This window comes from Anser cygnoides, chromosome 5, assembly GCF_040182565.1.
Source record: "Anser cygnoides isolate HZ-2024a breed goose chromosome 5, Taihu_goose_T2T_genome, whole genome shotgun sequence".
NCBI lineage: Eukaryota > Metazoa > Chordata > Aves > Anseriformes > Anatidae > Anser > Anser cygnoides.
Genome location: NC_089877.1, coordinates 20672471 through 20696640, shown reverse-complemented (window position 1 = coordinate 20696640; position 24170 = coordinate 20672471). Strand labels below are relative to the sequence as shown.

Genomic DNA, 24170 nt, shown 5'->3' with positions numbered 1-24170 from the left:
CTGATGATGACGTCCTGAACACCTGCTGGGATCAAAACTGTTCTTACATCATCTTCTGAACACAGTGACTTCAAGCACATGAAATCATGAGGTTAATACCATAGTTGAGGTTTCAAACAAAGCTCTTTCTGGGGATCTGAGCTGAGGTTTTTCAAAAGGCCATGGCAATGGCAAGTTCTTTATCAATACAGGAATTACCAAAGGTAGTAAATGTTCTGCCATACAGCAACATGGGGGAAAGGTCCAGCAGAATGGTCATCCAGTCTGGATGAGGGAGTCACAACCACAATTTAAATTCCTCTCAGATCAGTTCTGATTTTTGCCTTGTATAAAATGGTGGTGAATGTTTCTGTTCTGTGTTATCTACTTGGAATAATAAGCTTTTGGAGGAACATCTTTTACCATACATGCTGTATTTTACCTGGGAGTGTTTGCTGTATTGACACTTTATTTTGTGTAGAGATAAAGTAAGAAAAGTTGGAAATCAAATCAGAATGGAGAAACCCTGAAGATAAGTGCGGACTAACAACTAAATTTCTGTTCCTCTGCTTTCAATACAGTGTAGCACTGTGGCAGGGGTAGGATGGCTAATGAAAACTGAATACACAGAAATGGAAGTTACCCAGGGAGAACGCAAAATTTCAGGAGTTTAATACACTTTACCTGGCAAATGAGTAATTTCTGCCTTGCTGTACTGAAAGAGCATCTTAAACAAAAATGGTATGATACTACAGAGACTGAGGACTGCAAATGCAGTGCTGAAGATACTGAGAGGTAAAGGAGAAGTGGTCTAGGCTAACACATACCCATCAGTCTGAACCCTAACAGTACATAAAATTTTAAAACAAATCTTAATTGAAAGCATAATTACTAAAGGAAGATTACAGCTACCCTTTGTAAGAGGACTAATCTTCTAAATGAAGAGACTATTACAGATCTATGTAGTTTGGGACTTCAGAATAGCCTTCAGTACTGTGCCCCAAAGGAAATAGGTTGTTTGCTAGAGAAGAATGTATTCTCACAAGACAAAAAGGTGTTTACAGAGCTGGCTAATAGGGAGAAAATATTGTGCTGAAATGGGGAGTATCAGACAGAAAGTTTGTAGTGATGGTTCTTACGGACAATACTCATCTTAATTTCTGTTATGGCCCTTTTGAAAAAAAAATATAGAAGCATGCTAATGACATTTGATAATGATTAAACAGCATGATCAGAGGAAGACTGGAAAAGAGGATGGGGTAATAAGAATAGAATAAAATGTAGTGATACAAAGTGCAGAGTCAGGTACTTAGAAAACCTTTTGTTGTAGTGGGGATTTCCACTCCCCTTGTCTTTGCAGATAGGGAAGACAGAGAGGAACCTCATCTTAGTAGTCAATGATTATGAGCAACCACTTCGATGTGACCTCAATAACCTGTTCGCAGGATACCAGACATGGTATTTCCAGTACAGAAATGAGACTATTTATTCCACTGCATAAGACCTGGAGTAAATTACACAGTTCTGGTCACCCATCTTCAAGAAAGAAAAGCTAGAAAAGAAAAACACAGATGATAAGAATTGTGAGCTTGCCTTTTATGATGGGAGATTTTGAGCTTGGCTTGTATGACTTAGCAAAATAAATGTCAAGATGAGATGAGAGTGGGCCCTATAAATATATCAGAAAAGCAAACATCAGAGAGGAGGAGTTATTTTTAGCTGAAAACTATTTTGGCAAAAGAACAAATAGGTATAAACTGGCAATAAATAATTTTAGCCTATAAATTAGGAGGTCTGCAATCCTCAGAGAGACACTTTGGACCCATCTTTCAAAAGAACAGTCTGACAGGTAGAAGATACTGACAGGTATCTAAATGACTCTCATGCAGTTACTTGCAATAGCAGGAAACTGGTTCCCGTAACCAGAAAACCCCTTCATGGTTCTGTGTTTCTAAATATAGTGCAATGGAATTCCTAAATGTTAATAATAAAACTATCAACTGCAATTAGCAATTAATCAGTAATATTTGTGAGTGAGTGGGATGAAGGTCCCTTCCAATCACTAACATTCTGTGATTTCTGTGACTGGCTGTTGTTTGGATACACTGGATAAAACCACAAGGACAGTTGTATCTCCTTTTCAAAAGACCCCAGAAGAAAAGCGTGTCTGTCTAGGCTTGGTTTTCAGAGAAAGTTTCACCTGATTCCATTCATTTGGGTAGCACCAATATAATTAATCCAGTCTAACCTGTTTTAGCTTGTGGATTCTCACCTGTAATGGTGAGATCAAAATCAGGTCCAAGGTCTCTGAATGTGTCCAAGGTATGCTAATTGTTAATACTAAAATTTAACATTTTCCACATTTCATGGCACAACTGAAGTATAACTCCTATAAAGCTTCATGTATGTACAACATGATTCCTGGATAGAGATCACATCAGTTCCACAGTTATTAATTTACAGGTTTCTCGCTGACCTTAGCTCAGCTCTGGGAATGGTGCCAGAACAATTACAGTAACTCTGAACAGTGCAGGCATAAAGCTCCTGTATTTACTCTGAAATTGTGCCAGATTTTCTCTTGCTCAGCGATGGAAAGATGCATTTCTCCTTTGATTGGTTTCAAATAGTTCAGGCTGTGTTGGCTATAACAAGATTATTTCAGCAAAGAAGCAGAAGAATAAACTACTATGCAGAGGTGTGCATACACTATATACTTACTCCGTAGATAACCTTTAGGAAATGTAAACCAAGAATAGATGTGGGGGGAAACTAAGCCAAGGTGACTTATGCTTGTTATCCAGAAGGTAAGTGAAAGAACTAGAAATAAAATTCAAGGGGCAGATGCTTCATTTGGTGTTGTTTTCACTGAATCACGCTGCCTTCCTGGAGCACGTCAAGGCCCGTTGCCTTCCTTCCTGTGAAGGTGGGCAGCTGGACTGCAACGGCAGCAGGTGGAGCTGAGTGTGCTCATCACCTCGGAAAAACAGGCCCCTGGTGATCTTCTCTGACGTTAATCAACCATCAGGCCCTGCAAGAGGGGAGGCAACACATTTCCTGATCTGTGGTCTAAGATAGTGTTTTCCAAAGCCTAGAGTGAATTTCATGTTGTTGCAGAGGAAATGATGATGCAATCGTCCAGCAGCTGCTGTGCTCCAATATCCTTGCAAAGGTATGGTATATATTGACTGTGTGAGTATTGATGTGTGTGTGCAAGCAGTGTGTTCAAAATCCCAGTCTCTTGTTAATGGCAGGCAGGCCACTGTGTCTCCTGCCCAAACCTATCTTCCTACCCTCAAGAGGAATAGTGCTAAGGGTTGTTCCCAGGAAAACAAGGAAAATCAGGGATGTAAACCCTGAAAATTCACGCTTTTCATGTGGGACCGCTGAGGGCATGATCTCCTTTTTCTAGATGCCTGATTTATGAATGCTATATGCAAAGTGTGGAAATGTTGATTCTTCCTAACTGCAAGTAAAAATGATAAGAGCAATGTTCTGAATAAATATATTGTGATGAGTTGGAAAGATCAGGTAATGTGTGTCTTTGAACAGGCAAATTTAATTTATGGACAGATGAGTCTGGATGATTGAATTAACCCAGTTTAATGAATTACTCCTCAGTGGAGCTGTGAAAACTGTCTGTATTGTACTTCAGCCCCTCGCTTTTTCAAATAAATCATATTAAGGCAAAGTAAACAAGTTTGGTTCAGAGAGTGGAAGGGCTATTAGTATGGTCAGTTAAGATGGCTCTGCAGATGCCTGGTAAATTGTTGAATCCCAGGAAGTTAATCCCATACACTAGCCTGTCTGTGCCCTGGGTGTGTACTTAACACTAATGGCTCTGTGTCTTCATTCCCGAGCTCTTAGTTCAGCAGAAACATGCCATCATGCCTAACATACGTGGTACAAAGATTTGCTTTGGAAAGTCTGTGAAACATTCAGATGGTATACTTAGGAATGTCCCAGAAAATCCCCCCCAGCTCCCCCCAGAATTAGTAAGTATTCTTTATTTATACCAGGGGCTGAATAGTGAAAAAGCAATGGGATGATGTGCTAGCACTCTCCAACCAGGAGATTGTGAATGGGGTAAGAATTGTGCATTGTTGCTCACTCACTGAGTGTTGCACCAACAGAGCAATGAAAGTTGTAACACATCTGCTGGACCCAGATTATGACAAACCAAATGTCTAGATTTTTTGACTACTCTGCTGTGGAAACTTAAGCTTTGTTTCATCTGTTTGTTGCTTGGGTTTATTTATTATATTTTTTTGGTGGTGGTGTGTTTTTTTTTTTCATGTTTTAGCACTGAGAGCTGGAGGGGTAACCAGCCCTAGGAGAGCTGTTAGCGGCGCACAGGGTAGCCAGTGGGGTGTCAGAACCCCTTTCTACAGAATTCCCAGTTATGTGCCAGTCTGCGAAACCGCTTTCAGATCCCAAAGGGGACAGCCATGCCCCAACTAACACCTAATTTTTCCTTAATGCCTGTAACGAGCCCCCCTGCCAGCCGTGCCCGGGGCCTACCCGGCGGCGGAGGCCGGGGCCTGGCGGCGGGCGGTTGCCGGGTGACGGACGGCCCCGGGCCGCAGGTAGCGGCCGGCCCCGCCGCGGGGCCGGGTGAGGCGGCTCCCAGGGAAGGCTCCGGGGCCCTTCCCTTCGCGGCTCAGCCCGGTTTCGGCAGCTCCTGGCCCCGGGCGAGGCAACCCCGGCTCCTTGTGCCGCGGTCGGTCGCGGGGGTGGCAGCTCGGAGCAGCCGGGCAGCGGCGCAGGGCGGGGTTTGTGCTTTGTTATTAAACACTTTGTGCTAACTAGCGACAGAAGACGGTGAGGGGTAGGGCTTAACCTGCTAAATGCCGGCTTGCTGTTACAGGCCGTCAAAATGGCTTTTGTAGCGATTAATTTGTTCGTCTGGTCTGCGTCTGGCACGCTCCGAGGCTGGCGTTGCTGTAGCGAAACGCGAGCAGAGGTGGAGGATGAGGTTTGTTTGGGGCTGGTAGGGAGCCGGGTGTGTCTAACCGTGCCGTCGTGTTTTACGCTCTGGTAAACAAAGATTTTGGTGAATAAACAGCCCAGGTCACTTCCAAATTGTGGAAGCATCCCTGAGTTTTTTATTATGTTGAGCTCTTCCGTAATTTTCAGCTCCTTCCGAAAGAAACAACTTGCAAATGACGGCTGAGTAGGCACGATTTATAAAAATGCAGCATCTTCTGACGGGTTTTAAGCTTAGTTCAGTTTCTTGCAGAAAGGGCTCATTGTATCGCAGGTGTGTTCCCTACCTTGGAATCCATATGTGATACAGAGAGTGGTTTGGGGGGAACCCCCTAAAAGGAAGAGGCTCGTGATGCAGGTGATGCCCGTAGTTTTTGATAGACAGTAACTATTCTGAATTGAATATCTTAAGCTCTCCCATCAGCATGTCTGTAAAACCTGTGCTGTCCTGGCTCTGCATCTAACCTGTAGCATTTGCTTGGAAAAATCATCATTTTGTGATATGTATGTTTCTCTTCACCTGTTCGTTTCCATTCCAACTGCTTTTGCAAGGCAAAATTTTCAGGTGTGTGATACAGTGAAAATATATTCAGTGTTGCCTTTAACCTTTTACCTGCTACAGCCTGATGCCAAGGCTTTCTGTAACAGATTCTGCTTATTCTTACAGCCTAGGAAATGACTGTTTTTTGAGTAAATAATTGTTCAGCAAATAAGTTCTTCTTATACATGTGTAGATTTTTCTGTACTAAATCCTTCATGTTCTCCTTGGGAAACTTTTCAGTTATGCTTCCATTAAGCTCTTCTAGGCTGTACAGCTTAATGTCCTGTTACACTTTTAAGACCTATTGAGCACGATCTTCTGTTTTAGCTGATGAAGAAGTACTTTGTATTGTTAACTGTAGAATGCTCAGTCTGTGGCATGTTTTTTTTTTAAGATCGTGTTCTTACTGTTGTTTAAGCAGGATATGGAGCAATGAAACAAGAAATTGCACTATAAGCAAATGCGTCATTGAAGATAAATGGAGATGAATGACTGACCACTCAATGAAAGCCTCTATAGCAGTGGGATGGAAAGCGAAAGAGAAAGAACAGCAGTGCCATTGAAGGAAAAGGTAAAATAATCGAAAATGTACGAAAGACTGAAAATGCTTCAGTACTTATAAAAATCGGCTCCCATTTATTTTATTTCTCCATTTTATGTGTTTTGTCTGACTTGAACAATTCGCACAAGAGAACTTGCATTAAAAATGAAATGTTCAGATATGTCAGAGCTCAGGGTTACTGTCACGAACAGATTTATTATGTTTTTCTCGTCTGTGTGTTCTCTCTTGGCTTTAATACTGAGAACATTGGTAGGGAGATGAAGCTTCAGACAGCGTGCACCACTTTTAGTGAGAAGCAGCGTACGAACGGTCAGAGCCCTGTGCTCCTCTGCTGGCTGTGCAGTGAAAAGTGGGGACTGCATGCCTGCACGTCCCTGTAGGTCTTACCTCAGGAGATTGGTAAGTGGATACATGCACCTATGGCAGTTTGTTAATTCAGTCTTGTGCTGCTGTCAGTGGAATAGAGAACATCAGACTCCATCATCAGCCTGTTTTTCCTGAACTCTAGGGACCTGATTCCATCTGAAAGCAGGATTCAGATTCAATACAAGACCAACTGTGAGTTTAGCATGAGAGTAGGGTGATTAATTGTTATTATTATTACTATTAGTGTGTGCGCTTATTTAACTGAAGCTTCTTAAGGGCATGGTTAAAGAAACACACTTAATTTCCAAGTTTAAAGTAGTATAAAATTTAATTCTGCAAAATAGTATCATTATGTGATAGGCCATAAATTTGGGATTGCCAGATTTGTCACTAATGTGAATGGTTTAATATTTATTCAGGAGGAATTATAAGTAGGTTATTTTTAAGTAAAAAAAAAAAAAAACATGAGCTTCTCAGAGAAATGAATGTGTAAATTTAATTTGCTAGTAAAATGGTTAGTGTCTTTATACTTTCAGTAGATTCTTAAGTTGGCTTAAAAAATACTTGGGAGGGAAACCTATTTTATATCAGTAGGCCTGCAAGTCCTTGCTATAATATAAATCATAAGTCCAGATTTGCTGTGCCAGATGTAATAAAAGCTAATTTATCTGTATTAAAAGGAAAAGATTTTAGACTCTGGCCAGTTCAAAGAAGCATTATCTGATAGTTGTTTGTTTTTTTTAAGAAAAAAGAGAGAAGAAATTCAGAAAGCACTTCTTTCTTTTATTGTATCTCACATCAAAGGATTTGAAGTATAATAGAACTCTGACTGTTTGTCCTGCAGTTTTTGCACCTTGAGTTTTAATTTTTCAGCATTGAGTTCTAACACTACTTTGGTTTCTATTTTTTAACGTTACTAGTATAAATAATGTTTGGGTATGTTTTTGTTTCATTTTAATAGAGAATCCATCCAGGTTCAAAGCCATGAACATGGGGAGGAAAGATATATAGAATGAAGTGCTTTAAATAAATTACTGCTTCTTGGGAAAGAGCATTCAGCTACTGTGGTAGTTCTCTGAAAATATCATCTTGCAGCTGGTCAAAAAGAAACAGTGTTAAAACTTCTAAGAAAAGGAATTGAAAAGAGTATAAATTCATGTTCTGTCTCTGTGCCTGTATCTTGAATCTTATGTGCAGTTCTGACCTTGGAAAGTAAATGGCAGAAGTGAAATTGTTTCCATGAAATAGAACAAAGATGAGAAATGGAAAAGAGACAAAATAAAATAAGACTTTTCAGCTAGAAAAAGATGAAAAAGAAATGATGCAAAAGAAAGGTATAAACTAAGGAATGGTGTGGATAGATGGATAGATTGTCCATAATTGTGTCTAACCGTTTGTGACTTCATTTATAATTTAGTCTTCACAACAACCTATGACAGTAACTTCTACAATCTAAACAAATATGGTGCAAAAATACCCTTTTTCCTTTTTAAAAACTGCGTTTTGTTAATCCTTAGTCGTTGGATGACTACTTGTCGTAAGACGTGACAAATAACTGCTTCCCTAATTATTTTCCCTGGCTGTCAAACACAATACACCTTTTGGCTCAGGATGTTACTAACTAGCTGATTGCCAGAAATGAAGACAATATGTCAGAGGAAGGATTGCTTGGGACTACTTCTGTTTCTGATAGTATTTTTTTAAGCATCTGTTTTTGTCTACAGTAGCTAGCTGGCCCTCTGCCTCGACCCAGCATGACAGTTATAACACAACCTAATTAGTAGCCTAAATTGATTTTATAAAGTCCTTTGCACTGTAAGTTGTCTGCCCTTGCTAAAATTTTGAGGCTGGGTGTTACTAAATAAGCTCCTGCACCGTCTTGCACTGCTTGGTGTTTTCCTATGAGTTAAATTAGAATTGGTTTCCTTTTATTCAATATATCCCATGTGAGCAACACATGGAAATCGGAAACATCCCAGCTTTGAAAACGACTCTTCAAATGGCTTCGCATGCCATGGACTCTCTTGCTTCAATCAGCTTAATTACCTAATAAAACGGGCTGAAAATTGTTGAGGGGCAGCAGAGCACTTTAAAACTCAGAAATGCTATATGTGATGCATTTTCATCCTGCATAGAAGTTTGGATTTCAAAGGGCTCATAAAGGCAGTGCAACAGTAGCTGGAAAAAAAAGGCTGTTTTTATTGTCCATTCCTGAGATGGAATCTGGGAACGCTTCTAAATGGTGGATAATAAAAATGCTTTGAAGACCAAGAACAGTTTTTCTTCTTGGCACCTTTAGACTACCACCTTAGTCCTGGGTCCAGGGGTCAGACTAGCCTGAGAACAAGCAACAATGTTGTAAGCTTGATCTGGTATTTTGCTCCTCCCTGGTACTTCGTTCACCTGTGCAGAGAGACAGTAGTGGATGCATCTCTTTACTTTGTATCTCAGAAAACAGAGCAGCACTGTGACAGTTTTACTCTAATGAATGGAGAGAGCCTACAAGAGCTATGGACGTAAAGAGGAAAATGGGGAATGCGTTGGAGAGACACCAGTGTACAGGTCACTTAGCTTCTTCAGGTGGGAGAGGATCAACTGGTGTTAAAGTCTCTTGCCTTAAGCCCCAGACAAAGACAGCAGGACTAGATTAAAAGCAACATTTATGCAGTGTGAGTTTTTTTCTGTAACGGGACAAGATAATTAGGGAACACTAAACCAAAAAGTAAGTTTGCAATGCGAGTGAACGCTTTCTTGATATTGTCCCTTGTCTTTGCAACACTGACATTGCCTTGTATATAATATTTTTCAGTGAAATTTTAATTCTCTGTGGGACATATAAACTTGCACTTTAATCCTCTGCAACCGGTGAGAGTCAATTTCAAACTACTTGCACAGCATGGCTACCAGCAGAATATGGTAGGATCAAGACAAGTCAGTTGGCAAACGTGTTTAATCACTGACAAAAGCTTTATTTATTAAATAGCTAACTCTGTGCTAATAGAAGATGTCCAAAGACCTCACCCGCTGGCACTTAATTCAATGAGATGGTTGCTTGAGTGATGAATTAGCTGTAAGCCACACATTCAGATCTTGATTATTTTTTATTCCCCCTTAAAATATGTTTTCGTCGTGCTGCTTCTTGTTTTCTAAATATATATTGCAGCCTATGTGCTTAGACGGTATTGTTTATTTTTCCAGATGTTAAACATCTTAAGCGGAGAGCTCCCTGAAGGTAGTTTTTCTTTTAATGTACTCAAACTGGAATACAGACTGTTTGAAGGATGTGCAGTGCTGATCTTGGGCACTGAGGGCTGTCTGGCTGCCTTTCTCCAACCCAGCTCAGAAGCAGTATGCTGGGATTCATATTTTTAAGTTGTCTCAGTCAAATCAGAACCTAAACAAGAAACAGCTTGGGCAATTTTTGCCTTTACCTGTGGGACTTCTTGTTAACCAAACTGCCTCAGCATGCCATGGCTGATTAATTAGAACAGGGACCTTCATCCTGCTTGTAGATCACATCTCATAGAGGTGTTGTTAAGAAGGAATACCTATTTTGGGGGCCTTGTGGGAAAGCCTTTGTTAATACCTGAAATTATACCAGCAAATGCTTTTATCTTGGGTGAGGCAGGTGATGAACTTTTTTTTACTTGGGTACCCCCTTTTCACTAGATGTAAAGTTATTCATGTAAGTCTTCAGGATTAGGGCCTTAAAACAATGGTGCTGAGTTAGCTTTTCCTTTTGGAGCTTGGAGAGCGTGTAGCGCATGGATAATTGCCAGACACGTCAAGATGGCCCTGTGTGCCCCAAAACTGGTCATGATTTCTTTAACTGTATTGCTGTTAATAAAGATACTCTCTCTACAAAACCTTGCTTTGTGATGTCCTCAGAGCATCACAGCTACGGTAACATACCTAGTATCTGCAATCTAAGTAATTGTTGAATATTTGCTTGTAACATGAGAATACTGGTCCTTTTGAATGCTAGGAAGGTAAATGACGTGGCTGACATTTTAGAGAAAATAATTGCTTGGGTTATTGTCCTTTGAAGGTTACAGAATATCTGATAGATATTAAGATAACCAATGGAGCGTTAAACCTGAGATCAAATCTTAATTCATTCTGAGAGGATGCATGTATCTGTGCATTCTGTCTTCTGAAATAAGAATAGGATATTGGAAATAGGGTCCAAGGAGAAGAATATTAAGCATTTTCTTATGAAAGCCTTCATTTAGGCTGGTACTATGGTTCAAATTAATATCTGTACCTTGGGAATAATTGAAAAGAATAACTTATTTTAACAAAGCTGAAACTGTAATGTTAAGGATTGCTTAAAAATAATTATTTTCCCCAATTTTTGTCTCCAATGATATCTGTTACATTTAAGGTGTTGATGAAAGGTGGAGAGGAGTGAGGACAGAAAGCAGAAGAGCCTCTTGAGCCATTTTCTTGTAAAAGAAAATGTAAAAAAAAATGTACCTAGGGCGTCTTGCAATTTCAGCCGAGGATTTATGTAATCCATGCTCATTCAGAGTTCATAGCCATGTTCATTCAAAGCGCATAACCACTTGCACCACAGCAGGTATCAGTGAACGTTCGTAGCCAGTTAGATGTTGCCACCAATCCCTTCCTACCACAATGCTCTAAAAATAAAAACAATCGAATGGACTTTGGTAGTGTCTCTGACACATAACAGCACATATAATAAAGAGCAATGTGCTTTTTATCCTGCTATCACAACATTTGACAAGCTGGTTCCAGAGTGATTTAATTTAGAGGCATTTCCAGCACACGTGATAAAAATTTCTCATCACCTTACAACCTCCTTGGCAGGATGTGGGGAAGTATTACCTACCTAGCTTTTTTAATACATGCAATCTGTAGATATATAAAGGAAAAACTGGTGGCATTTAAATGCATTGCCTTTTTATTTATTACTGCTATGTTTTGGAAGAATATGAAACACCTTTTACCTCAAGAGTGTCGTCTCAAACCCAGTCTGGGTTTGTAGTGTGGGCTTTCCTCTCTAGGGCCACTGCTTCTTTGGATGACAGCGCAGTTTGAGCTCAGCTTTGTGCATGGAAGAATGCAAAGACCAGGAAGCTCCCAAGACCTTTCCCTGAGGACTGAGTGGTACACGGACCCTGAGGCTTACCCACCATGGTCATGGCAACTCTGGAGCAGGATTTACGTGTAATACCAAGGGACCACTGGGTGCTCATACAGCTTGTAACACCATAAGTAAGGAAGATCAATATGTTTGCTTCATGTGCAACTTTGGTTGTTTGAACCAAGGCCTCAAACTGGCTGAAAGGTTAAACAAAGCCACCATTTCAAGCGTTTGAGTCATTCAGTGTCATCGAAGTCAGTGGATTTTGAAAGGTGTTAAATGGGAAGAGAATTGTACTTGATAATTCAGCATTCTCATAAAGACATTTCTTAAAAGGGCTATATAAGTGGAATGTTTATGAACACTCTTTATAGTGTTTATGTGACCACTTGACATTACAGCAGCATTGCTGAAGTAGGCATTACCTCCTTCTGTTTAACAAAATCAGATGATTAAAACAATATCATCTACTCATAAATGGGGAAGAAAAAAAAAAAGATTCCCATTAATACCAAGTAAGATGTTTTATTTTTCAGCTTTTTTAAGTTGCACCTGCTAAAGCAGAGTGCTGTGTTGCAGGATGCTTTATATCGCATAAACGGAGCAGGAACTGTTTTTGCCATTAGGGGTGGATTATTGTAACAGTAGTTTCCTGATGACATCATAGCAAATTCCAGCTGCCCAAACAGTTATTTTCCAGAAGAGGTTATCTGTAGTGCACTTGCACAAAATTACACTTAAAAGGACACTCACAGTTCCCTTAGGACTTATAAGCCAGACCTTTGTCAAATCGTTAGTGAACACCAAATCCTTTGTGGTAAGTGTGGCCCCTGCTGTAACTTGTGGTTCTGGATTAAACAAAAATGGCACAACGCGGGGCAGCAGAAATCAAAGCCTGCAGTGCAAGTTTCCTGTCGTGAAGGGGTGGTAAAATGGCGCTGAAATGTTTTTCCTTCTGGAGAACTTTTCAGCTGGTGACATAAAGATAAGGGCATACAGCTTGTGGTACCCTACCTGAAATGACACGCTCCTCCCTGTAGAGAGGAGCTTTAGGAAGCCATGGGTAGCCAAAGAGCAGAAGAGGATGGTGGCTTAGAAACTGGTTTAAGGGAGCAGAGGTACATTTTTGTGTGGGATGTTACACTCCTTTGTTTGGGGCTAGGCAAGAAGAAATGAAATCGATAGAAGGAGTTTGCTAGGAGCTGGGAAAGGATCTATGAAAGCCCAGGAAAGTGTTTCATCACCACAGCAGAAAAAAGAGAGGTAGAAACCCCCTCTCCTGGGCTTCTGTTCTCCAGCCTAAAGTCACATGGACTATGAGATAATCTTGGTGTCTCTGAAGGCTAGCCGAAGACTGATGTGTTTTCCGTTTCCAGATGACTCAGTATTCCAAAAGGGCTGGGTGGCTTGCGTGATGGTATCAATGCAATGCCTGCAGAGCTGCTAGAGGCAGCAGAAACTTGCAACACTGATGTTGGGGGCTTTCCAATGGTAAACTGAGTATGCTGAATATTCCCTCGACCTTCGGGACTTTGCATTTTATTTTATTTCCCAGAACGTCTTTAATGCACAAATTTATACATCTTTCCTGGGGTAAATCTTGGTTGATTACTGTTGTTTGTTTTCAAATGGCAGTAGCCTAATTGTTTAGACAAGCTCTTTCGGTAATATCTTGAAGGCTGCGTTAGAAATTATAATGCCTAGTCACATCATTCACGGGGTATTTCCCAGACTTTAAGGAAGACTTCATTAATATGGAGTCAGACATTTCTGGCAATTGCTGTATTTGAAACACGTGTTAATACACATTTAATGAAGAATTCACAATTCTATCATTGACTCTTAGATAAATGTTGTAGGAAGACAATTAAGTCTTGGAGTTTTACCAGTTTGTTGGATCCTAAGAACATCAAATAACTCTGCCAAATTTTTCTAGCAAGTTACAGTATTCTGCAGGGATTTCTAATAACATGTTGTTCCAAGGCTCATTTAATTTTAATAATAATTTCTCTTAGCTGGGCTAATATATGTATGTTGAAAGTGTCATACGGTTTTTAGTGGAGCTTCACAACGCACCCGTAAATTGAATAGTTTAGCATTAGTGTGCTCACCGCGGGAGGGAGAGCAACAGCAGTGGAGGGAGCTAGCAGATAAGCTGCTTGTTGGATTCGGGGTCTTCCAGCTCGCTGGTCATTCATTTCTCCTGCACTTATTGATTATCTGCTCCTAGTTACCTATGCATAAGAGCCTGCTAAATTGAGACCCCTGACGCAAATCTCGCAAACACTAATTCACCGATTTCTTTCATTGTTTTATTCTCAATAGTCACATGCAGGGCAATCCCCCCTCCCTTTTTTTTTCCCAACAAATTTCCGCCTTTACCCAAGTCTCCTATCTACTCATTGGCATTGCTTTGCTTTCCCGTTTATTTCTTTGAAGGTTTGTGTTAGGTTCTGTTAGCTTTCATCCTTTTTGGTTTCCCAGACTCTTGCAGGAACGTTCTGCGTTACCATTCAGATATAGTCAAAGTATATCCAACGCAGCCATCTTCTCTGGGGAGTACATCTTAAGGTTCATGACTTCTCAGACCTCTTTAACGACAACACAGGCCCTTGTGAGCTGTCTCCCTGAGGCTAACGGTGAGGTACCAATCTTAACTTTTCTCTGTCCCTCGTTTTGAGGATGTTTTGAAGTGATGGAAGCACGTTCAAAAGATTAGCTTTGTTTGCTGACAGTACCTCAATTTCATCCCAGACAATCTGTGATGAAAATACTTTTCTCCTTTCTAATCCATTGTTACAATAATTACAAGCAGCAGATCGATAGCAGGAAGTATAGAATTGGAAGTGTTACTTCAGGTCTTAGGCCACAAATTGATCTGCTTGTCAAGGCATAAGTAAGTGCTGTATCAACACATATTTCAAAGATTGGAGGGCATGCTGAAGTGTAATAGCGATGGGCTGAAGGAAGGAGAAAAATAATTTGTTTTATGCAAGTGTGTTAACTCTTTACAGCCCTAACTTACACAATCTTGCTGTTCTCAGCTATGTTTTGCGCTCATGTTACATCGGTAGTTTCTGACTATTGATCCATTTGGCTCCAGTAACGTACAGGATTATCTGGATAATAATGACATCTGCTTGAATTAGGAGGAACCGACAGTATTACACATGATCCAATGTAAGTCTCTTGTAATTGTCAAAGTATTGCAGCGTTTGTGTGGCAGGTATTCTAATCCAAGCCAGTTATTGAGCAAAATTAATCTTTCTCAGGAAAATAAAGACAACACCAGAAGACCTTCGTATCACATAAGTTTTTTTGAATCTCCTTGGACAACTGATGACTGTTACAACTCAGTGTAGTGACTAAACCATAACGATGTGCTCTGAAGAATGGAGAAGAAAGAAACCCAGAAATTATGGAATTCTTTGGAGAAAGAAGCATGTTAGAAATTGATAGGTTCATTTTTTTTCCCCAGAAAGTAAGAAACATGGTATCGTGAGATCACTTTTTCCCCTTAACGGAAGGAAGTGTGATAGTTGTACTACTATGGGCACGCTGAGGTTTTAGAAGCTGCATGCATCACTGCTCAGCTCGTTTTGTGGTATTTATTTTATAAGCCATTAGAAAGATTGAAAAAAGTTCTGTGTCTCTGAAGAATGTGTCCTTTTATATCTTCTTCAAGAAATGAACTTTGTGGTGGCTCAGAAGTAGCACATTTAAGAGGCCAGTTTCATCTTTGGGAATGCTTATCAGGTACATGCAGTGACCCCTGAGGAAGAATATTTTGGTTCCTCTCCTCCTAATGCTAGGAGATACTGCAGGGAGAGGTTTGGGGGATTATCTGTTCTTCTTCATCTTTAGATAAGGGCTGCTGCTTTCTTCTGACTGTACTGAGTCTTTTGTATTTCTCTTGCCTGGGTGGAGATGAAGGCTTTTGACTGGACGTGAGTAGTGAGAAAAGTCATCAGAGAATCACCGGGCGGTTTGGGCTGGAAGGGACCTTGAAGACCATCTAATTCCAACCCCCACCAGCCCAAGTTGCCCAAAGCCCCATCCAGCCTGGCCTTGAATGCTTCCACGGATGGGGCATCCACAGCTTCTCTAGGCAACCTGTGCCAGTGCCTCACCACCCTCTGAGTAAAGAAGGTGGTAATTCTCAGCTCTCAGCCACCAGTGAAACCTCATCAGCCAGTTATAATTAGCTTGATTATTTAATTACTTTTCCAGCACTAAGAATTGGTATTGCCTCACAGGGGAGAACAGGGGTGGGGAAACTGCAGGTGTCTCTGAGCTGAGTGAGGAGGCTTTTTGTAGTCTAGCCTGTTGTTGATACGGCAGTGTTTCCAGCTGTGATGCTTCCTTGCTGCCAAGGAGTAGTAAATAGCTGTATAAATCATAGCAATGCTTGTACCGTTCGGGTACAGCTGACTGCTTTTTGACTCGAACTGGTATACATATGCTTAGTCTCATAGTTCAAAGTTAATCGTTAATATTCCTGTAAAAGGAAAATGAATTCTTTAGAAAATGAAAAATAAACACTTCTGAAGTGTTCTGTGTTCAAACTCTGAATTTCATTCCTCACTTAAAGCATACACAGCTCTGTTTAAATTACACTTTATTTTTTCCAAGGCTCCCTTCAGAACTAGCAGTCGGTAGCCGTGGCCTGAGCGACCCAGGGGGCAGTCAGTATCAGCACATGTATGTTTACCTTAGGCAAGGAAATGTATACTGCTGCTATATGTGCTGCCTACAGGCAAAGCTCAAAGGGCTGGAGAGAAGTAACGATGTCTCCTGGTGCTGACATTTGCAGCCTGAAGCCCAGCAGAGTTTTGCTGTGTGCTGTTGGCATTTCTAAGAAGAGGGGATGGGTATAAGAAGCTATAAGTATGCCATTGGCTTTTTGTACAGCTGCAAAAGATAGTTTGCTGTAAAAGCTTAGTGTGTAGGCTGGATGAGGCAGGGCTATGATAGCTCATGAGGGTGAAGAAAAAGAAGAATACATCTGATGTGGTGCATTGCATTGAGTTTCTGAATAGAGAAACCTTTGTCTCCATAGGCACTAACTCATGACAAGAGTCAAAACAGTTTACTAAAAATAAATATTTTTGCTAATAAATATAGGCAAAAATCAGCCTATTTGATATCCTTTTATTCAAAGCATGTCAAGATGGAACTGGAGAGGAATCCTGGCAGAGCTGCTCGTCCAGCTTCAGCTGCAATCCGGGTGACTGACTTGAGTTGGCGAGGTAACCTAAATCCCCGTCCGCTGATTAAGGATGGTGGAGAGCTACTTATGGATGAATACCTTTCCCCCAGGAAACTGGTGAGTAGGCATCCAGTGTTTTACAGAGAAAAAGGAAACTGGCATATAAAGAGCTGTATTAACATAACCTTCCAGCAGCTCTTGTGATGATTGCAGATTGTTGCATATTTGACAGACTTCTGCATAAAGTAGGTTCTGTCTTATGGAAATTTATCAAATGTTTGTCCTCCTTTCTCCTTGTTTCATATAAAAATATGCCCAGCGTGAATGCTACTCTTTATTGCCAGTTTTCTTGAAGCAGCGTGAAGAAAAGTATCAGTAGTACAATTATAATTTAAAACAGATCTTGTTAATGCTGTCTGAAGTACCTTGAATGTTAGCATTAGAAAAAGCTTCTTACATGAACCTTGTTCTACAGATTGAAAATGTAACTTTAAAAGGACAACTTTTTTCTGAATTAGTGAAATCCTCTGTCCTGCTAAGAAGCCAATTAAAATATTCTGCAAGTGTTGTAAATATTTTCTATATTTATCAAAGTGTGAGGTTTCAAAGTGCATTTGGAAGCTGTGTTCCTTTTTGACAAGGGGAAAATTATTTTGGCATGCAGCTTGTTGAATGAGCATAACGTGTGGAAAGGTTTAGTAAAGGAAGATCTTGTATGTTGTGCTGTGTTTACTCAGGACTAATTAAGGGTGGAATCCTTTGGGAGCTAAAAGCTGAGATGTAACCTTGCTTGTTTATTATTATTATTTATATATTTATATATATTTATATATTTATATATATTATTATGTAGGAATTATTATTCCTACAAGAGAGAGGGAGAGCTAGGAGCAGAAGTTAAAATGGAGAAGCTGCAGCTTTCTGTGCTGCGGAACTGTGTAGAAATTTGTAAAACATGGATGGGGTCAAGGCTGCATTTCAGATGTTCCCAGAGACTGGGGTGGTGTTCATAGCATCCATAACTCTCTGTGCGTTCACATCCTGTGGGGGCCGTGTTCCAGCTGATGTCTCAAACAGCAGGTTTACATGCCTTCCTAGACATATGCCAATCACAATTTTGACTCTGCACTGGAGCTTAGATAGGAAGTTGTTCTCAGAATCTCTCTTCTCTTGGTACCTAAATCTTTTCCTAGGAAAATCACTTTCTGTAGAGTATATATTTTAAACTCTCTGGAAATAAAATACAGCATATGACCTTATGATCTATCCCATTGACTTTCTTTTGGCCAATGTCAACCGCTGACAACTTCTTGGTCTTTTTTTAAAACTTGGCATGGAGTTTGACCAGTGTAATATGTTTGTGGCCTGCAATACCCTGTATAAATCCAATAGGAAGTTCTCAGATTAGTCTGTTTTCTTAGGGCACGAACCAAAGCCCATTAGAGTAACCAAAACAGCTGTCCTTTGACTTCCATAAACTCTGAATTAAACCCTTAGAAAGTTCTTTCGTTGGTAGTTGTTTTTTTTTTTTTTCTTTTTCTTTTTCTGGAACTGTGCCGCTTTTAGTTCACAGTAAATTGTAAGCAGAAAAGCATGTTAAGTGAGTGTTACCCAGTTCGTTATTTTGTCGTATTTTGTTTTTTATACAGATTAGAAGTTAAATTCTCCTCCAATTCTAGACTTTTACTTAGTAAATGAAAACAAACCTTTATGATTCATGTAATAAATTACCTCTTGAACTTAATCGGGTCTCGCCACTTTAAGATTGTGCATATTAACATTTGTAAGGAATTCACTTACAAAGACTTTTAAATGGATGCATGCTGTCCTACTAATTTTTCTGGACACAGTTATCTCCTGGCCCTGGAACCTGACATTTGTGTTGGCATAGCTGGGATACTTCCTGTTGAGAGGAGAAATTGTATGACATTGTCAAGGAAACATTAACAATGTTTATAGCTTGTTTTAATAACATTTCCAATTTATCTATTCTTTGACCTTTATGTTGATCAAATTGAAACTGCTGCTTCCATAAATTTACTTCCTCTGCACTTTCAAATGTAAAAATAGAGATACTTTTCAAACACTTCAATCTGGAAAAAAAATCACGTGCATATTTTTAAAGGAACCACATGCCATTGATAAGCAAATGGTTTGAAAGGATGTTTTGCTTGAATCAACACACTTACAATATCTTCTTGGTTGTCTTTTAGTTGTGAATATTTTAAAGTTATTGATTGTTTTCACTGAAGTGCTCTAAGAAGGAGCTAATAGATTTTTAAAATACGTGCTCATTAAAGTTGAATTACTTCACATTCAGATAAGGACATAGACCCTGTCTGTACCTGCATATTTTACTCATTTTGTCGTTTTTGCAGAGGGATAGCAGTAGCAGTCTCCATTTACTAAAGGAATTATTATTCTCCGCTAGCAGTCTCCATTACTAGGACTTTCAAAAAGGTGTGTGTGTATTTCTTCACTTTTTTTCCAGTCGTCAGAGGAGAGCTTGGCCTAAAATAATTCCTTTTTAAAAATGCTTTTTCCTTTCTTTTTTTTGCTGTGTTGAACGCCAAAGCACACGAGACAGACCACTACTCCAAAGCTGTAGGCCCCTTGCCCATTTTGCTCTTCTCCACAGCAGACCGTCACCGTGCTTAAATCTTATACTTGTTCACAAATTCTGTGTGATTCCATATTCTAGTCAGGTTAATAACATCTTCTGTAGTTTTTTGCTTGCCAGTACCTCTCCTGCTGTGATGTCACACTGTGGCCTTTTGTGTTTGAATACTCTTCATCCAAGCTACAGGTCATTTGATGCAAGGGTTGGTATCATTAGCTGTTCTTTTATATGCTTTCTGCTGGTATCAATATCAATTTTCTGTTGTGCTGTTTAATCTTCATCTATATCAGTAGTTGCTCTTGCTTTCCCATTTGTACATGTGCTACTAATATTTCCAGCTCCCTTCTTTACCTCTGCTTTGTGTTGTGCTTGTGTTATTGTCATATGATACAGAACACTGTGATTCTCTGTGATAATAGGGTGAGCAAATTCTTCCCCATTTTCCCTTTATTCTGAAAAATGGTTATTAATGGAGAATATACTGCAATTAATTTTCAATTTTATTGAGGTTGTGGCATAGATTCCTCATTAAGTATGGAGGAACTGAAATTAAGAGTTCCACCTGTCTTGACTCAGATTTTTAACTATTAACCCTCCTATCTGTACCCTGTATTTTGCAAAGGAAGGCTCTTTTCCTGACTTCCGCAAGAAGTATTCAACTTCTCAGATTAAACTCATCTTACAGGGTAAAATGATCTTCCAGATATTGTCACATTATCAAAACTAATCGCTTCCATTCCTGAACTTGTCTTATCATCATGGTTTGTATGTGATCTTTAGAGAACAAAGGAAACCTTCTTCTTATTTCAGTATTTATTGATCCTGCTCCAATTAATCATGTTTTTTAAACTTAGGAACACGTGTTCGGAAGTGGTGTTTAGTTTTGTTGCTCAGGAGGTTAGGGTGTATTTCATATGGTATGCACTCATCCTCATGGGGAGAAGAAAATCCTGGAGGGTCCTGGAACAACAGATTGGATTCTTACCGAAATGACTCAATCACTTCCTTTTTTTCCTTGGCAGAAAGTTTTCCTTGCAGTTGTAAGCTAAATGAATTTGAGAAGAAACTGGAATCAAGGGAGCAAGTGCAAAATTTTGCTAATTTTTCATACACGGAGTCAACAAGATGGACGTAACTGATTTAATTTGGATCTTCTGACTCCTTCCTTACAATTGGGTAATCATTTAAAACTAACGTAACAAAAAAAAAAAAGCTTCAGAGGGACCTCTGGAGGTCTTCTACTTCAGCCTCCTACTACAAGCACAGCTAGTTTCAAAATCAGATCAGATTGCTCAAGGTAGTAGTAAACATAATATTGTGAATAGGAAAGAAGCTACAAAGCCTCATTTAGTTTCAGAGCTTTCCATTGGAATGTTCTTCCTAACTACCTTTACTACAGTGACAGCTTGTATATGAGAGTGCTCATCCTGCTACTTAAATTCCCGTGCTTTATGTCCAAATTATCACATTAGCAGTCTTTACATACACATATGCATGCCTGTTGTAACAAGCAGATTTTCATTTGCATATAGTAACAGCTGCTTAGCTAACAGAATTACAGAACAGAGCCTTGACTTCTGAGTGGTAGGTGACGCTACATTGAAATAATGATTGCAGCCACTTGCTGTGCACCTAATTGCTAGATAGGAATAAGAATTTAATATTAGGGTATGGTGTATCTGTGTGAGGGAAGGTAGATCCTTAAACAAATTTGAAGCAAAAATTGATGTTAGGAGTATCTCCCTTCTGAAGTTTGTGATAGAGAGAGATCGCTTAGCAACCTGTAGCATCAGACCCTTAATAGCGGTTTAAAAAAAAAAAAAAGGTGTCAGTACTGTGAATCCCCAGCTTGGGTCAGGAGCTGGACTGATGACGGCAGGACAAGGCAGGGATCCTGTCCCTTGAGCACACAGAACCATTTCCATGACTTGGGGGCTTCAGTATGGGAGAAAAGACGTCTTTACTGATCCATCCATCAACAATTAAACTTCACAATTAATATCCTCACCTACCCTTTTTGTACTAGCCAAGAAGATCCCTGTTCATCACAGACTGCATGCCTGGCTAATCTCTTCATCTGAGGTGGGAGAAGTGTGTCTTTGTACGTATATGCAGAAAGCAGTGAAATAAAGCTAAATATTGTAATTACAGGCATCTGCAACATGTAACCATTTTTAAAGGAAGATTATATGTAGGACCACAGAGAAGTTCTGTTCCCTTTCATTGACAATCTCTTGACTTAGAAATACTTAAAACCTCATTAATGGCCTAGTAATTTTCTTCTCAGAAGAAATACGTTGTTGTAGCAACATTTATGTATTTTATTTTATTTTTTGTGCAGGAAGAGATTATACTTGGATTGGGAATTAGAAATAAAATCCCTGTAAAAGCAATGAACGCATGAATCGACATGAATCTAGTATTTGCATACAGGTGTAGTATTAAAAGAAAATAAGCTCACCACTCAGGAATTCCTGTGCTAGCCAAATTAACCAAGATCAGCAAAATAAACGCACAGCTGGAAACGCTTCTCTGACAGCTGCACGCAACATGCTCTTCAACAACATATCTACTTTTCTTAGAGTATGTGAAAAATCTGGGGAAGAGCGAAGAAATCAGCTGTATACACCAGCTTTAATTGAACAGATATTATTTGCCAATTAAGGAATTTACTGAGAGGTGCAAGTGGGACTTGAACCGGATTTCCCTGCATCCCCAGGTGCCTGTTTTGCCAGTTGGGAAGCTCTGCAAACACAGAAACATTTTTCACTTACAGTTTTTCACAGAATACTTACGTCTTTTCTTGTCAGTCAGAAGAAAAGCTTTCCAAACATGCTCTCCAGTTAGATATTGGCCAGACATTTTGCATGATGAGAAAGGTTTGTGAGCAGTTAAGGAGTTGCTTCATAAAATACTGGCAAAATTATTTACCAATAGCTTTCGCATGATCTCATGGAAAAGGGTTTTCCTCCTATTTTGAAGGAAGTACAGAAATGTAAAGTGAACTTTGTCCATCTTTGTTTCACTTCTCATTTAGTCTTTGAAGAATTGTCCATTGCTTTTCCGTGGAAATTCATCCTTTCAAACATGCAGTTTTAGGGTGGAGTATAACACTCGCTGCACAGAATCAAGTTGTCAGGCCACCTTCGGGAACATCAGGTGCAAGAAAGATTTTGGTATTTGATTCTTCAGAAAGCATCTGCCTTCTCTGTCTAACCAGTACTCACCTTAGTAGGCAGGTGGCAGGCAGAACTCTCTCTGGACTCTAGCAATCAACCTGAAATTACAATTCATTTTTTCCAGGCATCTTTCTGCTGTAAAATAACTCTGAGTATATCCAGCGCTCTGCCTAGAGTAGATCCTTGGTCCCTTGCTGCAGCTGTAAACAACACAAGAAATCCCTAGATGGCACAGCGCCTTCATGTCTGTAAGCATTCCTGCAGCACAGGCAGGGAAACCTTCTGTCGCTGGCTGTCAAAACAGCCTTTGGAGCTTTGGGCAGGCGGTCAGGACTTGAAGCCACAGTGGGACACGTCTGAATTAGGGCAGGAGCTTGTCCTAGACCTGGCACGGCCCTAGGAGTGAAGAGCTGCTCGGTGCCTTAGCAGCACTTTTACTCACGTGGTGCCAGACATCTCTCTGTCCAAGCGGCTCATCCTTGTCAGTGTGTTTGGCTGTGATTTTTTTACAAGCTAATAGCAGTAAAATTCCTCCCAAATATCCTTCCTTTTAGATTTTGCTGCAGGTTCCCTTGCTTTGACGTTAAACAGCAGTATAAAAGGGAGATCCTTATTATCTTTTTATTTTAAACGCTTCCATATCCTTGCCTTAATCTCCTCCATTCCTGGTGCCAGAATTTTAGCTGTGACATCCGAGACCTGTCCAGCTGCACCAGTGTGCCAAGAAAGGAGCCTGGGGAGTAGGAGTGCCCTAACTGCCCACCCCAGGAACTGCTTGCCATGCAGCTTTCTCTTGAACTGCTGCCCTGACCTTCTGCTTGCTAACCAGCTTGCAGTCACACCTGGGGTTCTTGTGCTTCTAGTGCCTTGAAGGGAGCCCATATCCTCAACCTGAGAGCTTTTCTTCTTTCCTTCATGTGCTGCGATAGCTTTTGCATCCCACAGCCTGGCAAGTCCCAGCTCTTTGAGAATCTCCTCAGCATCAGCGGGCAGAAGGACAGTGTTTTTCATGGAGATGGTTGGAAAAGCAGACCAGGAAAGTGGAGGCTGTGAACACATGGAGCCTGTTGCATCTGCTTAACACATGCTTCAGGCAGCTATCAGTAGTTCAAAGGGCTGCTGGTGGCAGCTAATAACCTTTTCCAGCGTTGGAGCAGCAGCTCTGCCTGTTGCAGCACTAAATATTGATGCACTGAGGGACTCCTCTCTGAGCCAGGGGGAAAGTACAAATAAAGGGTGGATCTGGAAGAGGAAAAGGAGAAAAAAGACTGGTAGTCCCTAATACGAGGCAAAAGAATATCGAAATGTAGAAGAGGAGAGAATATTATCTTACGCAGCTTTTATTATTCAATTTTGAAAGAGGAGGACAAGGAGCAGAGCTATATCTCTTGTGGTCAGAGCTGTGAAAGGAGGCTGTTTAGGATATTGCTGGGGGAAGGACGGCACAAAGGGAACTTGTAGAGAGCAAAGGAGAAAAGCAAAGGCCCCTCACAGTGCCAGGACCTTCTGCTACTCTACTGACAAAGTATTTGACCCAAAGCTTATTACTTGTTCTAAGACCTTTCTGTTCTGTCTTTTAGGAAAGTAGGTACTAAGGCTATTTTGATGGGGATGAGGGAGGTGT

General features: G+C 40.3%; 1 protein-coding gene and 1 long non-coding RNA gene across 7 annotated transcripts in view; one reads left to right on the top strand and one right to left on the bottom strand.

Moving 5' to 3' along the window:
- Positions 1-2494: 2494 nt before the first annotated feature.
- The window catches only part of LRRC56 (leucine rich repeat containing 56), a 63824-nt gene continuing 42148 nt past the window's right edge, over positions 2495-24170 (top strand). Inside the window, exons 1-3 of one of the 6 annotated variants that reach the window (XM_013174343.3) lie at positions 2495-3148; positions 5925-6074; positions 16700-16864. In XM_013174343.3, coding sequence (XP_013029797.3) covers positions 6030-6074; positions 16700-16864 — 210 coding nt within the window. In that variant the 5' untranslated portion in view covers positions 2495-3148; positions 5925-6029. Of the gene's footprint in view, positions 3149-4289; positions 4749-4808; positions 4952-5924; positions 6075-16699; positions 16865-24170 lie in introns of those variants that run through there. The other 5 variants (XM_066997222.1, XM_048058711.2, XM_013174341.3 and 2 more) reach the window with 5 other exon arrangements.
- On the bottom strand, positions 16858-23707 carry LOC136790864 (uncharacterized). The gene is made up of 3 exons (XR_010831656.1): positions 22595-23707; positions 22163-22511; positions 16858-20327 (listed from the first exon to the last, which is right to left on the bottom strand). It is a non-coding gene; the product is annotated as an uncharacterized lncRNA (long non-coding RNA).